General features: G+C 45.4%; 2 protein-coding genes across 4 annotated transcripts in view; both read right to left on the bottom strand.

The window, feature by feature from the left end:
* Positions 1-353: 353 nt before the first annotated feature.
* LOC133628397 (PAT complex subunit CCDC47-like) lies at positions 354-4,648 on the bottom strand. Of its 2 annotated transcripts, XM_062016560.1 has the most exons (7): positions 4,532-4,648; positions 3,957-4,022; positions 3,147-3,248; positions 2,596-2,706; positions 2,105-2,190; positions 845-903; positions 354-385 (listed from the first exon to the last, which is right to left on the bottom strand). In XM_062016560.1, exons 1-7 carry the CDS (start codon positions 4,547-4,549, stop codon positions 369-371), a joined length of 459 nt encoding a protein of 152 aa, XP_061872544.1. In that variant the 5' UTR covers positions 4,550-4,648; the 3' UTR covers positions 354-368. The 2 variants fall into 2 exon arrangements, with proteins under 2 accessions (XP_061872544.1, XP_061872543.1); XM_062016559.1 differs by lacking the exon at positions 354-385 and having other exon boundaries at positions 711-903.
* An 8,019-nt stretch (positions 4,649-12,667) lies between these two features.
* The window catches only part of LOC133628534 (mitogen-activated protein kinase kinase kinase 3-like), a 48,304-nt gene continuing 44,848 nt past the window's right edge, over positions 12,668-16,123 (bottom strand). For both annotated transcript variants that reach the window (XM_062016832.1, XM_062016833.1), the window contains exon 17: positions 12,668-15,695. In XM_062016832.1, the coding sequence (XP_061872816.1) occupies positions 15,467-15,695 (229 nt within the window). In that variant the 3' untranslated portion in view covers positions 12,668-15,466. The remainder of the gene's footprint in view (positions 15,696-16,123) is intronic.

The following is a 16,123-nucleotide window of genomic DNA, read 5'->3' as shown; positions in this document are numbered from 1 at the left end:
GCAGATGCTGGCCCAATGCCCAACAACCAGGATGGGCATCAGAGCTGGGCTGACTGGTGCAATCCAAGGTCTAGTTTGGATCAAGGCAAGCAGATGAGGCTGTTTTGCATTATTAGGGGAGCATCTCCACAGCTCTCCTTTGCTGCTGAAGTTGGCTGCAGTCACACCTGATCTCAGGAATGATGTGTGTGGGTGACCCCAGGAGCTTGATGTCCCTTTTCTTTGACAAGTTATTTCTCCTTGTTAAAGTTTAGGGCTTTATGTTTCAAGAGCAGGCCTGTCAGCTCTTCAGGGGATTGCCTGAGACTCTGCAGACCAACAGAGACCCTGCCAAGGCTCCAAGGGAGTTTCAACCTTTACCAGGTGCTTTAAGTGGTGCCTCCTCCTCACAACAACACAAAAGCAAGAAGATTTACATCACAAAACAAACCCTCAAGAGCTGCTCTGTGGTGAAGGTCTCGTGATGCTTTTTTTCATGGGGTTAGGGCCTCTTCCTTCCTAAGATTGGCTTAGAAACTGAAAGCAGACTCCTGGGTTTGCTTCCTGTTTCTTGCTGCCAGTTTCCCTCCCCTCAGCAGGCTGCTGCTGCTCTTTCCTGCTCAGCACAGGCAGAATACAAAGCATTCTGAACTAAGACCAGATGATTTTAGGGGGGTAAAGGGAGGGAGAAAAAAACCCCAGCTTTAAAATGTTGGCCTGTTAAAGTGAGGAAGAACAATGATCACTCACTGTTCCCTACCTCCTCCTTCTATCTTCCATAGGTGACAGAACTTGAGCATGTGACATATAATGCATGACTCTCTCCCCCAGATACACAGACATCCCTGCACACCAGTTCTCTTACCATTAAATGTAAACAAAAGTGTCTTTTTAGTCTCAGGCAGTTTTGTAAGCTGACCTTCCCTGGTGGGAAAGAAAAAAAGGGGCTGGAATGAGGGAAGAAAAATACAAGCATACAAAATACCTCACATTGTTAGAGGAAACCTTGTCAAGAGAGACACTTGTGGACTACTTGAAGAAAAAAAGATGAAAAGCCTGGCTGTAACCCCCATATTTAAGTCTCTACTCAGATTCCTGAAGTGTTTGACTCAAAAGCATGCAGTGAAAAGGCATTAATGTAAAAAAGCATCATCTCATCTCAGCAGAGGTCAGCTGAGCTCTGGCACCCGAGTCCCACTGACATTCTGGTTTACATATACCCTGTTGTTTACATTACTCCAGATCGTCTATAAATAGCAGGAAAAAACCCCAAGAATTCAAGTCTTCACTGCCCCAAACATCAGAGTATTCTAATGTAGAAAGCCAGACCTGCATTTCCCACATCCTCCAAAGCCACTTCAGTACAAGGTACCTAAACTGCTGTTGTATCATTAAATCAAAAGTATGTTCCTTTTTCTGGAGGACAGTTTCAAGTTTGGATACAGATCATTTATTTATATGCCTGTGAGCATAACACACCCTTGCAAAAAACCTAAATCACCCATCACTTGGCAATTTTGATGCAGCAGCTGAAAGCACCTCACGATTAGGAGGCTTAGAGATACAGCAGATATACTGCATCTATTTCTCCAGCACAGCTGAGAATCAACCTGGAGTACCCAAGAGATGGATTCAACAGCAGAACATTTAAGCCAGATCAGCTAGAGAAGGGCCAATGTTTGTTTCTTCCACTGCAGACCTGACTTAAATGTAGTTCTCAATGCACTCAAGAGCATCCAAGTTAATGTGTTCTCCTCCTGCAGGGTTGTTTCTTGGCCCTTAAACTCTTCCCATGCTGTGTACCTTCAGTGGGCTTACTCAGGTATTTTCCATGCTGCTGTGTACACTGTAGCTGCCAGGGGTTATCTAAATTTATAGCTGCTCAAACTACAGTGGAACCAGCACACTCAAAATAAATATTAAGGGCAATACAGCACCTTGATCTTCTGAACTAACACAGCATTTGGAAGTATTTGGAGTCTATTTATTCACCTGTTTCACCTTTGCTCCCAATTTATCTTTGTGTGCATTCCAGCAAGATCCACGCTGCAAACAGTTTTGCCAGCCTCTCTTTTGCTTAGTGTTCCAGTAGCTACTGGGAGGAGAGACTTAACTTTATACTTACTCTTGCATAAGTTTTGGACCGGAGAACTGGTCCGAGAATTGGACGGACTCAATCTTGTCAGCGTAGTGCGTGAGGAAATGGATCATCTAAAGCAGAAACTGGAGTTAAGTTCCCCCTCCCCAACATCAATCCATCTGCAGCCTCCCCACACTCCATACAGGTTTGATAACATGTCAACTTTGAAGCCCTGCAGACACACACCATCATTACCCTCCTCTAAACAGGCTGTCGGAACTAACTTCCAGGCTTTGAAAAGCAGTTAGAAGACTGCAGTTCGTGTTAGACTAAACAGCTGTTATGTCAAAGGAATAAAGATGGAAGAATTACACCCTTCTTCCAACCCTTAAACTTCCTTAGGGTCTTGACTTCTTTGGATCTCACTAGGGCCCCTTTTCATCTCCTGTAAACATCCCAACAGGAGAGACTTTTTGCATAGGCTGTAAGTGGCAAGGTTTACCAAGGAAGACTTGTACTAACTCATTCAAGATTACCTTAGCGTCTATCATTCCCTCTGTGACCTCTCCCATCTCTGACAAGATAGCCAGCGAATCTGGAAGCCCATATTTTGCACCAGACTTAGGTTTATCACTGCAGAACTCACTCTGTTTCAAAGAGAACAAAGAAATAAGAACAAAACACAAGCTTTTAAGTAGCTTATCAGACTGACCTGTTCCAGTATCAATAGTTTCCAAGTTAGTATTTCCCTTCAGTAGTCAGGATTTTAAGGGAAAAGAGAAAACAATTCTAATACATCCATGTTGGTATGCTCAAAGTTGGAGGAAAGCTTTTTGCTTCCACTTAACAGGAACAGAACAAAACCCAACTGGCCTCCTACTGACCACACTTTAGCGCTGTTGCTTGAGAGAAGTTGAGAGGGAAAATATTTGCAAACCACTGCTTGTTATCACCAGATTCTTTGCAAGCTGCAGAGTGTGAACACATGTAAAGTTTTCATTTCAGATCATGTCAAAGCAGATGACTTAGACCCAAGCTTTTCACATCACATATCACTAGTTAAGTTTACTTCCCAACATGAACATACCAGGTCCTGCATCTCTTTCTGAAGTCGCACCAGTGCTTTTCTTGTTCCAACAGCAAACACGTAGGTGTCCATATCTTCATCGTTCATTGTTACTTTTATTTGCTGTGGGACAAAATGTTATTAGCCTGGATCAGAGCTAGATAATGTATACTCTGCCTTCAGACTACTGGCCAAACAGACAACTGTATCCTCTGTGACTTCAATGTTTGTCTGACATTGATTCATAAGAATAAAGACTAAGCAAAGCCATACAGAGCTAAAATAAAAGGTTGTTGATTTAAAGCTTCTCAATGTGCCTTAAGGTAAGGTTGCTTTTTAGTGATACTGAGTACAAAGTGTTCTGGTATCATGCTACAGTGTAATGACAGCTACTAAAACAGCAGTTGTAAGACTCCTTTGCAGTGCAAGTGTCTGTTGCTTACATGCATCTAATTAGATGTAAGAAAATACAATTATAGATACAGGGAAAGAGTATTCACAGTGCACACAGACACTATTCTCTCTTGTAACCTCTCTTGGCATTTATGCAGTTCAAGATTACTCTCATCTCCAAAAGCAAGGCAAAAAGTAACATTACAGGATGTAATATGCATCAAGTGGCTCTGTTCAGACAGACCAAACAGACAGAAGAACAATCACTAAGTCTTGAAGCACAATAAACTGTTGACCAAACAACTCAAACAATTTAAAACTCACAGACAAAACCAATTTCCAGTCATCAGCAGTTTGCATTTTGCCAAAAGCAGCAGAGCTGAAGCAAAGGAGTGCAGCAGTTTATATCACAGCTAATCTGAAGGGCTGACTACATACCACTTGGTCAGAAGCTGGCCTCATCATGCGTGCAAGAACATTCAGTAGGTCTTGTCTCTTGAGAAACTAAAAACACAAAGTTTGTAAACACAGAAGAGAAATGAACATACCCAGAGCACAGCACTTCATTGGCGGTTAGCAGTGGGGCTCAAGGAAAAAAATAGGGCAGTTTTAAGTAGAAGTGTTTCACAGAATAATGCTTTATGCACTAGGCAAGTTTCTCAGGTCCTTGTTCCCTCAAGTTAGGAGCTAAACCCATGTGCAGGGTTGTTCTATCCCAGGTGCATGACTCTGCATTTGTCATTGCTGTACTTCCTTGGAACTCTTGACGTTAAATCCCTCTAAATGGCAGCTGGGCTCTTCAGCCTAATCCATTTCTGTAAGCATTCACTCTTACCTACTTTGGTAGGCAGGATACAGGCCTGTACACATCTGTCCACATTCAGAACCCTGTATCTGACTGACAGCAAAAGAGTTGAAGTGGGACTCCTTGTTGTTCACACAACAATGGAAGAGACTCCAAAACCTGAAAGCTGGTGACAGTTAAACGGTACAACCAACACTCTCATCCTTACCTTTAGCTGGATGAGCATTCCCTCACAACACACCCTTCCAGAGCACCACAAGTTATATACGTGTTCATTTTCTTGATTTAGTTTTCCAGTGCTGGTAGCTTCTTTATTAGTGCCATCATCCCCTGAAGAAAAAAAAACCCAACAGTAACCAGAGAACTGCAATCTAAACATCACAAATGTGAACACCAAAGTCTGTCAGTAGGCTTAGAGCTCAGTTGTTGCTGGATTACTTCAGCGAGCACTGGGATGGTTTCTGAATAATACATAACACCATAATCTAATTTCAGCACTGGGAAACTGGCACACTAATTTGTCTGCACACACAGCTGGCACTAGTGCCATCATTTTTAGGACAAGAGGAAATGGGCTCAAGTTGCCCCAGGGGAGGTTTAGATCGGAGCTGAAGAACTTTTTCTCCCCGAGAGGGTTGTAAGCCCCTATCTCAGGCTGCCCAGGGAGGTGGGGGAGTCCTCAGCCCTGGAGCTAATGAAAAGACACATGGATGAGATTTTGGAGCATTGCCTGAGGAAGTAGCTCGTGCCCAAGAGGCACCACCATATAATGAACTATCAGAAGATGAGAGGCATTATGCTTTGTTTACTGATGGATCCTGCCGCGTGGTAGGAAATCATCGTAAGTGGAAAGCTGCTGTGTGGAGTCCCACACGACGAGTTGTTGAGGCCACTGAAGGAGAAGGTGAGTCCAGTCAGTTTGCTGAAGTGAAAGCCATCCAACTAGCTCTAAAGATTGCAGAACGAGAGAAGTGGCCAGTACTCTATACCGACTCCTGGATGGTGGCTAATGCTCTATGGGGGTGGCTACAGCAATGGAAGAAGACCAACTGGCAGCACAAGGGTAAACCCATCTGGGCTGCTGCATTACGGCAAGACATTGCTCCTCGAGTGGAAAATAAGACTCTGAAGGTACGTCATGTAGATGCTCACGTGCCAAAAAGCCGTGCCAATGAAGAACAGTGGAACAATCAACAGGTAGATAAAGCTGCCAAAATTGAAGTAGCTCAGGTAGACCTAGACTGGGAGTGTAAAGATGAGCTATTTATAGCTCGATGGGCCCATGAAACATCAGGACATCTGGGAAGAGATGCGACATATAGATGGGCTTGTGATCGAGGGGTGGACTTGCCCACGGAAGCCATTACACAGGTCACCCACGAATGTGAAACGTGTGCTGCAATCAAGCGAGCCACACGAATCAAGTCTCCCTGGAACAGAGGCCGATGGCTGGGTTTTCAATATGGTGAGGCCTGGCAAATTGACTATGTTGGACCGCTACCACGAACACACCAAGGCAAGCGTTACATACTCACCATGGTGGAAGCAACTACGGGTTGGTTGGAAACATACCCTGCAAACCATGCCACTGCCCGAAATACTGTCTTGGGTCTTGAAAGGCAAGTTTTGTGGCGACGCGGAACTCCAGAAAGAATTGAATCAGATAATGGAACTCATTTTCGAAATAATCTCATAAACTCCTGGGCAAAGAAACATGGCATTGAGTGGATATACCACATCCCCTATCACCCTCAAGCCTCTGGAAAGATTGAGAGATATAACGGATTACTAAAGACCATGTTGAGAGCACTGGGCAATGGGGCATGGAAGCAGTGGGATAAAAATTTAGCAGAAGCCACTTGGCTGGTTAACAGTAGAGGTTCAACTAACCGTCCTGGTCCTGCCCAAACAAAACCACTACATACTGTGGGAGGAGATAAGGTCCCTGTAGTGCACCCAGGGAAATGGCTGGGGAAGGCAGTATGGGTTGCACCTCCCATAGGAAAGGGCAAACCCATTCGTGGGATTGTCTTTGCTCAAGGGCCTGGGTGTACTTGGTGGGTGATGAGAAAGGATGGGGAAACTCGATGTGTACCTCAAGGAGACTTAACCTTGGGGGAAAAACAACCTGTTATGTGAGTTATCTGTTGTAGATGAACTTCGCAAGAAAAAACGGACAAGTGGACAAACCAAGCCGGTGCTGGTGCCCAACACTGAACATAGTTTCCCCTGGCCTGGATATCCATCTTGATGGATGAGACAGAAGTTATGACCTGCTCCAGTGAACATCTACCGAGGATGAAAGATGTAAGAATGTTGTTTGTTTGTTTGATGCAAGATGCAAGAGGGAATACAAGAATGATGTTTGTCTGTTGAAGAGTGGGGGTACTGGTTAATGAGAGTATATAAGAATGTATATGGGTTGTTAAGATGGTTTGTCTGAGCATGACATAAATGGTATGGAATAAGGGGTGGAGACTGTAGGGGGTCTGGGATGGTAGTGATTTTCCACAGCAGCTCCTGCAGTGCTGTGCTTACTGTTGATATCAATATTATGACTACTGCTCACACAGCATCAGGGCTGTCCCTCCAGCATTCCTTCCTCCACCTTCACCAATAGCTGTGGGTGGGCATGATCTTGGGAGGGACTATGGCCAGGACAGCTGACCCAGGCTGACCAAGGAGATATTCCATACCATATGACCTCAGCTCAGTAATATAAACTGGGGGAGAGGAGCAGGAAGGGGAGGCGAGATTCATTTCTGGCCTTCCCAAAGCAACCGCTACGTGTACTGAAGCCCTGCTTCTCGGGAGGTGGCCGGACATCGCTGCTGATGGGAAGTAGAGAGTAACAGCTTTATCTGCTTCTGCTTTGCTTCCCGCGCGCGCGGCTTTGCTGCTTCTTTATTAAACTGCTTTTATCTCAACCCACGAGACTCCCATCTTATTTTCTCCCCTTCCCTGGCTTGCTGAGGAGGTGGGGGATAAAGCAGTGTGGTGGGCACCTGGCATCCAGCCAGGCTCAAATTACCACACTTGTGAAGGTAATTTCTGAGTCATCTCCCTGTCCTTACCCCAACTCCTGAGCCCTTTGTTATATTTCTCTCCCCCTTGTCCACTTTAGGCAGGGGAGTGATAGAATGACTTGGTGGGCACCTGGCAGCCAGCCAGAGTTAACCCACCACATATCCCCAGCAAAAGGAGACAGAAAAGCAGCAAAAGCAGAGCATCTGACAACTCTCTTGGGCTCCAAGGTGATGCAGCAAGAGAATAGCAGCTTTAATAGCAGCACAAGGGTTGTTCTGGGGTGTATCAATGATGCTGCAACACTTAAACCTTCCCCTGAAGCACAGATAGATGCCCCACTGCCACCTGCTCTTCCTCACTTCTGGCCTTGCCACCAAAGTACTGACAAGCAACAAACTACCTGCATTTGTATTACACACATCACAACTTCTACACACTTCCTTCCAAGCAGGAGGAACCAACCTGCCTTTGAGCTCAACAGAGGACACTTCCCAGAGCTTAAACATTCAAACCAACAAATTCACACATTAAAAACTGTCCAGGGAGGTAAAAAACCCCACCCCACCTCAGTAAGAATCTGTATACATCCACATACACTCATACCATCCAGATGGATAAGACACAGAGCTCAGCAACAGACCAAGTGACATGACAGTTCATTGTGCCAGCATTTCCTGCACAGAATGCAATACACCCACACCCAGACATTATTAAACCCAGAAGATACTATTCCTGGTTTAGACATTGCTGTCCTACTAGAAAGAAGCAAAGATGCAAAGGCAGAAGAGAGGTTTTTTTAGCTGTTGGGTCAGTGTTTCATGGTTGATCGTTTCCACCCTCACCCAAGCCTCCAGACACTTCCTTCTCTCAACCACCATGGTGAAGGTTCAAGTCAGGACCATACATTTGGTATTTGATGGCATCCAGAATTTGTGCAGAGCTCCTCTGGCAAGAGGAGGGAGTGGGAAGGGAGTCCAGGAGAAAACATGCCACCACACAAGCCTCAGATGTGACTCAACATTCATAAAGCCAACTGAACATACCCAGTGGAAAGGAGAACAAAGGCATCACCTTTAGCAAGGACCTTGAGGTAACTGAAGAGTTTCCAAGTTCCTTTTTCAGCAAAGGCAGAATTGTCAGGTCCTGCCACACAAGGAAGCAGCAGGAGGTGCTTATTGTTCCTTCCACAAAGCATTTTTGGCTTGGTTGGGGATAACTTGAGTTGTGTGCTTCTCATCTGCTCTGCAACAGCACAGGACCACCATGCATGTCCTTGCTTCATGGTGCAGGGATCTGTATTGCATCAGCTTGTTAACCCCTTCAGTCTCACTTGTTCCTAATTAACAACTAGTTCAGGATTCAATTGACATAGCAACGAGCCTGGGAAAAGGTGAATAAAGGGAGGGCTGTGGTTAAGACCCAGGGGAATCACTATGGCATTCAGACCACTGCTTGAGTGGGACACAATGTTGGGAGCTGCAGAAACAAAACAGCTCAAGGGGTTGGGAAAAAAGCATTTCAGCAAGTGGTGGAGATGGATTTGATAGGAGCATTATTTCAGTTCTTTCCTAAGATAGGATACAGCCTGAAAATGTGGTTCCTCATTCTGAAGCTTTTCCCCAGGGTGCTCAATGCAAGAATATCCAGATTTGTTCCACTTCTGCTGCAAGGCTTCATTTCTGGAAGGGAGCTCATGATAACTCTGAAGTCCAGAGGCCTCACTTCTCCAAATTCTTGCTTTCTAAAATGACCAGACAACACATTCCATGGAGAAACTATTCAGGAACCTTTAGCTGTTTCCAGGTTATTTAGAATGAATGTGTTTTCAAGCAGCCTGAGCTTCACAAGCTGCAGTTCCTCACTTCAGAAGATACTCGGGGGGATGCCCTAGAGTTTTCAGGTGAAGCAAAATACAGCAGGGAATCAGATACTATCACACTGACCATCTTCTTGTTACCCACTGCCTTGATGACCATCTACCCTGTTAAGCACTGCCCAGGGAAGTGGGGGAGTCCCCAGCCCTGGAGGGATCCCAAAGCCATGGAGCTGAGGGCCATGGGTTAGTGGTGGGCTGGGCAGTGTGAGGGGAGAGGTTGGACTTGATGAGCTTAAAGGGCTTTTCCAACCTAACTGATTCTGTGATATCCACAATAGCCAAGAAACCAGTCCAGGTCCTCTCCTGCAAGCTGAAATGGAGATAACTGCTATTTTCTACACGCTACCAAGAGGGATGGAGCCATTCTACCTCTCTCTTGGAAGACTGAGACGGGATGAACGTCACCTTCTTCAGAGGCAGCCCAGTGAGAGGACAAACACTTCCCTGATCCAAGAAGCAATGCTTCACAAGTAGGACACTTCATCATCTGTCCCAAAGAATCAGCTTCTGAAAGGAAACATTTCCTTGGTTAGAAGGGAAACCAATTCATTATTTTATTTACTTACCTCGAGGCACTTCATATAATCATAGAACCACAGAATGGTGGGGGTTGGAAGGGACCTTTAGAGCTCATCCAGTCCAACCCCCCTGCAGAAGCAGCTCCCACCTAGATCAGGGAGCACAGGAATGTGTCCAGGTGGGTCTTGAAGATCTCCAAGGAAGGAGCTTCCACATCCTCCCTGGGCAGCCTGGGCCAGGGCTCCCTCACTGAAACACTGAAACAGTTTGGCCTTATGTTTAAAGGGAACTGTTTGTGTTCCAGCATCATCCCATCACCCCTTGTCCTGTCACTGGACACTACAAAGTGTTGTCCCATCCCCTTGACATCTACTTTTCTAATACCTTTAATGAGCTCCCCCCTCAGTCTCCTCTTCTCCAGACTAAACAGCCCCAGGGCCCACAGCCTTTCCTCAGCAGGAAGATGCTCCAGTGCCCTGAGCATCTTGGTGGCCCTGTGCTGGCCTCTCTCCAGCACTTCCCTGTCCCTCTGCAGCTGGGGAGCCCACAACTGGACACAGGACTCCAGATGAGGCCTCAGCACATATGGCAGAGCAGAGGGGGAGCAGAACCTCCCTGGCCCTGCTGCCCACACTCTGTTGGATGCCCTCAGGCTGCCATTGGCTTCTTGCCCACGAGGGCACGTTGCTGGCTCATGGTCAGTTTATTATCCCCCAGCACTGCCAGGTCTCTCTCCTGGAGCTGCTCTCCAGCAGGTCACCCCCAGCCTGGCCTGCTGCAGGGGGTTGTTCCTCCCCAGCTGCAGGACTCTCCCCTTGCCCTTGGTGAAGCTCAGCAGGTTCCTCCTTGTCCAACTCTCCAGCTGGTTGAGATCTGGCTGACTGGCAGCACAGCCTCTGGGGAATCAACCAGTCCTCCCAGTTTGGTGCCAGCAGGGAACTTGCTGAGGGTCCCTCTGTGCCCTCACCCAGGTGCTTGATGAAGATGCTGACCAAGACGCCCCAGAACCCATCCCTGTGCAACTCCCCTGCTCACAGGCCTCCAACGCCATTCTGTGCCATCGATCACCCCCCTCTGGGCTCTGTCATTCAGCCAGCTCTGCATCCACCTCACCTCCACTCATCCCAGCCACACTGCCTGAGCTTTCTGATGAGGATGTGATGGGAGACAGTGTCAAAAGCCTTGCTGAAGTCAATGTAGATGCCATCCACTGCTCTCCCCTCATCCAGCCAGCCAATTGGGCACTCATAGAAGGCATCAGGTTGGTCAAACAGATGCTTCCACAGGAAGCAAGAGAAACCTTCTGGCAAACAACCACCAAAACAAACAAGCCCCCCAAGGCTCCAATTCATATAAACGATAATTTTATTGTAAATAAAACGATACATTGCCTGGCTTTGCACTGCAAGCCCCAGGTCGGTATATAGAGACTACTGCTTCAAGGTCTTCTGCACAATCCAGGTTAAAGCAATTTCTCCCTGCTCTGCAGTTGCCATTTAGATAGGTATTGAAAAGGATAGAAAAGTCCTTTTCATTTCTCAACTCCCTTCGGGAAGATTTGCTCTTAAACAAGGCTGGGGTTTAACAACTCCAAGCTAAAACACCATTAAACCACAAAGGATACTTGTTTCTTTTTGTGCTGAAAATGGAAGGCAGATTGAAGATTCCCAGCTCCAAGGGCAGGTACCAAGGTGACAGTCACAGGACTGCACTTAAATGTAGCAAACCTTTCCATCCAGCAGCTAAGCACCAATCACTGGGATCTCATTCAGCTCTCCTGTACAGCTCAAGCATCTGGCTTTTGCCTACCAGACAAAGCATGTACAGCAGGGAGATATATCTATGTCTCTCTCTCTCTATATATATATTTATATAGATATATATTTACTGAGGTTTGACAAGTTATCCTGGCTCTCTGGGCACTTGGAAATAACATGTATCACCTAAGCAGGTACCATTTTCCCTCTTGGTCGATTCCTTTTGGTAATTAATAGCAATGGGGAGTGTTTTGAGCATCTTCAAGTCCTTCAGAATACTACTCCAAAAATATGAAGAGAAATCTTTCCAAATTGCTGCAACCTCCTGCCACCAGAACAGGCAAAGATCAGACTTAGTGGAGAACAAGCAAATAACCTGGAAAGCACAGAATCGTCACGCCAAGACCAAAATGCCAAGAGTTTGTTTCCTAACAAGCTCAGGGAAAGCCAAATCCCCCCTTTTCTTCCTTTAACAAGGAACCTCAGACATTTTCCTGCTCAGTTTCAACCATTTCAGGATCATGGGACTCTTGTTAAGATGTTTTTCTTCAAACAGAATGTGCAGCACCTTCCACTGAGGATCCCAATACTCAGCGTTCACTCTATCTCTCTCTCTAGAAGGACTCATAGAAAAACCCAACGTGACATTTGGAATGGACACAATAGCTTACTGTTAGTCTGGCACTCCTCCTCCACTTTCCCCTAAATGAGTTTATTCCCAGTTTTTTCTCCAACCTTACCAGGATAAAGAGACCAGATGTAATTCAATTTAGAGCTATAATCACATTTATGTCCACTTGATACTTTTTTTTTGCTGCCAGGGCTGCGTTAAGAATTGTCAGCCTCCAGCTTATTTGCTGTTAAGCAGATCTTCCCTTCCCATCATTGAGAGGGGTGTGAGGAAACAAAGAAGGCATTTTGGTTTGGCTCTAACTCATTATAAACCATCAGCAAATTCTCGGCAAAACCAGCTGCTTTTTTTCTTTTTGCTTCTTCTTCCCTTTTTTTCAGTTCATAAAAGGCATCAAATTGATTTCCTATCCTCCCCCCCAACCCCGTAACAGTCGATATATATATATATATATATATAAATCATCAAATATGATCTTTAAAAGATATAAATAAGCCAACTCCCTCCCCCTCCCCCCCCCAAAAAAAAACAACCAAACAAACAAAAAAGTATGAGGCATCACTGTTTACATGATGCAAAAAGAGCTAAAAAATGGAGCGATAGAAACTACATTCATAAAAGTGCATCTCCAAACATATAAGTAATGCTTTGGCTTGTTCCTGTGCCAAACAGGTGGCACTGGGTCAGGTATTGGGATATAAGAAGGTCCAAGATGGCACCCCTGTTGTCCTCTGTCACTGTGTAATTGCTATTTCCTTTCATTGACAAAGACTGGAGTAGGAGTGTAGAGACACTGAGTAGGCACATTGCAGTGTGGGTGGTGGGAAGGACCAGAAGCTCTGGTGGGGAAAAGGACTGAGCCCATCAGTCCATGATGCTCTTTTGCTCTGCTCTGGAACAGCCTTCCTTGAAGTATATGAGGTAAAAGCCACAGCAGATCCTGAGGATTTAGTTGCTTTAAAAGTTACATCATTCCCTCATGCCCTATTCTCTCCCAAATCACGACGTGGGGGATAACAAGACCATGGAAGGAGGTCTCAATTTGGTGAGGACAAGCCAAGGGTAGACAGATGCCTATGCAGATAGGTTCACTGCACTCTTGATTGCTGCTATATGTCTACAGGGTAAAGTGTGATGGATAAAAGATTCCAATCTTTGGTATATTCAGGTGCTAGTTGCAAGGCTTGAGGAGTGCTACTAGGCCCCACGGGAGTGCTGCCCACCCTAATTCTGCCTGATCAAGACTCCAGGAATGATTTCACATCACTCTACAGCATCACAGCCACCTGCACCACAGCAAAGGGGTGCAAAAAGGTTCTTTTAAACCAGAGTAGAAGTGTCATGGCCTCACTTCCCTTAGTGACAGTGAAGTGCAGGCCAAAAATCAGGCCTCATGTCTTGACAATTTGGAGTCAAGTTCCAGGTTTGGAAAGGATCAAGAGAAGTGCTCTCACATGGGAATAAGGGCTTTCAGAAAAGATATCCCTCTAAGTGCCTGCAACCTAAACAGTGCAGGAGTGCTTCAAAGTGAAAGCAACAAGAGGCTGCTTTTCACCGATTACACATTGCTCCAAGTTTGGCACAGAAAAAAACTCCACTTCAGATTCTTAAACACTTTCAGGGCTTTTTAGTTGTTTGGGGTTTTTTTTAGGTTTTTTTTTTCCTTCCCTCTTAATTCCATACAGTCTTTATCATGAGCTCAAGGAGCTTGGTTTCATTAAAACTTGTCTTATCCTATTGACATTCACTTCTAACTTGTTGAGTTTACTGCATTACAAAAGCAAGTTTCAAGTTTTTAGGAGGGAGAAGAGTGGAGGTATGTAGAGCCTTAATATAATTCCAAATACACGAGCAGAACATCTTTAGCATTGTTCTTTAGCAATATTTTAGCTCATACAGTTGCTTAAGTTTCATTTCACACAGCTAATTTATATTCACTCTGTGAATTCCCAGCATATAGAGGATGCTGGTCCTTTCTAAGTGAAATGAGGACTACTAGTGTCCACATCCACAGACAGTATTTGAGGCCAGGAACTCAGTTCTCAAGTCGTGGCACCTTTCAAATGCAAAAACCCACTTGGATACATTTTGCTGGTACCTGCATGAGGACCTCCAGTTAACTTGAGACATGTTCTAGCATGACAAATGTTCTCTCTGGTTCTCTGTTTGGCTTATTTAAATAGGGCCATAACACTTTCTGGAAATCTGAAATGAACACTTGCACATCTAGAAAACAAAACACACACATACTGAAGGGTTGAGCTTGGTTCTAACTTCCTGTGCATAGGTAAAACTAGTGTCCAGTAAATCCTCCCTGTGAAAAAAACTCAAGTTTTCCATTAGGTCAGGTCCTTAAAGAAACACATAAGCTTTTCCTGCAAGATATTCCTGGGCACCAGATGAACTCTCTTTGGTTTAAGGGATGGTAAGAAATTACCAGCTAAAAAGACAGTTGCAGCAAAAAGCTGTTCTGTAAAACTCTCTTCCAGAAGGGTTTTGTTTAGACCCAATAAGTCCCAGACAGATGAAGGAGCACAGATTTGTTGGCTATGAGGACACAAATTAACTGACACTGTCTTAATGCTGAACCAGATCTGAGCCTTGGAAATCAAGCTCTGGAGTTTCTAAGGTCAGTGGGAGAGAACCCTTACGTTAGGCCCTGGAACAATTCTGCCCAAACTTGATTATCCTGACATTGAAGCTAAAAAGACCTCCCCTCACTCCCCACTCCCCCTAAAAATCCCATGGTTTTGTTATAAAATAACACTATTCACATACTTCAGCATCTGAAGGTGTTCAGAAAATATTGATTCAGAATACTTAAGGAGAGAAGAAAAAAAAAATAGAACATTATATAGCTCAATGACACATGGCTTTTGGCTGGCTGCATGGACCTCTGAAGCCCCAACACCGCAAAACAAGTGACCCACACGTAAAGAAAGCTGGTCTGGATGGCTGTTGCATCTGGTGCATGTTTTCTGGTCTGAAGAGTGTTTGTTAGCTCTTCCAGTTCCCACTTTGGCTTGGATTTCTTGTGTTCAACCAGTGAGACATTTCTTAGGTTCCTGGTTCTTGGGGCCTGTAGAAAAACACGCAGCAAGCTGCAAATTTCACAGCAAGGTAACTAGGGCAAAAATGCAGCTCTCTTTGGACAGCATTAGTCCATCAAACCAAAGGTATCAGGCTAGCAGACCCTAGGTTCCTTGGCATTGTTTCCCCAAAGGACTTAGGCCAGCTGAGTTGGCATTCTTGAAGATGCAGCACCACAACGGATAGTTGCAACTAGACCAGACGGGGCATGGAAAGCCCAGCAGGAGCATAGGGAGGCATAATTCAGTACTGGAGCTGTGCAAACTGATGTCTGAGCAGCTCTTCAGCAGAGGGTCTGTGCCTGGCTTCTACAAAGATCTGCTTTAGAAAGTCCCGGCAATGTTCTGATATGCGAGAGGGGAGTTGGGGGTTGGTTGGTTGGGTGGCGATTTTGAAGATGGCTGCCATGGCTTCAAACTCTGCCCAGGGGGGTTTCTCTGTCAGCATTTCCACAACAGTACAACCAAGGCTCCTGGAAAAGGAGACAGGAGAAAATAAATCAACAGAATCGACTCAGCATTCAGAGAGAACTTCCAAGCAGCCAACATCAAGGGACGAGCTCTGCTCTGAAAGCATCTCTAAACCAGCTTTGTGCTCAGCAAAGTGTGCACAGACTCTGAGCCAGACCTGCCAAACCTCTTTTTACTACAGCAGTAAAAGTGCTGAGGCAGGGAGGATGATTTTACCACGCTTCTCACTGAAGTGTCATCTGTCCAGCTTTCCTTTTGCTCAAATTCAACGTTTGACTTAACAACATGGGGCTAGAGACACACACGAGATGTCCCTGAAGGGATCTCAGTGGTCCTGCAGGTGCCTCAAAGGCAGTTGCTGAGATGTAAGGTAGAAAACCTTGCTGAGCCACCTCCAGCCAATACTGGCACAGGAAGATGGGGTTTCTGA

Source organism: Colius striatus, chromosome W (genome assembly GCF_028858725.1).
Source record: "Colius striatus isolate bColStr4 chromosome W, bColStr4.1.hap1, whole genome shotgun sequence".
Classification (NCBI taxonomy): domain Eukaryota; kingdom Metazoa; phylum Chordata; class Aves; order Coliiformes; family Coliidae; genus Colius; species Colius striatus.
The sequence above is the reverse complement of the archived record's forward strand: the minus strand, read 5'-3'. Positions and strand labels throughout refer to the sequence as shown.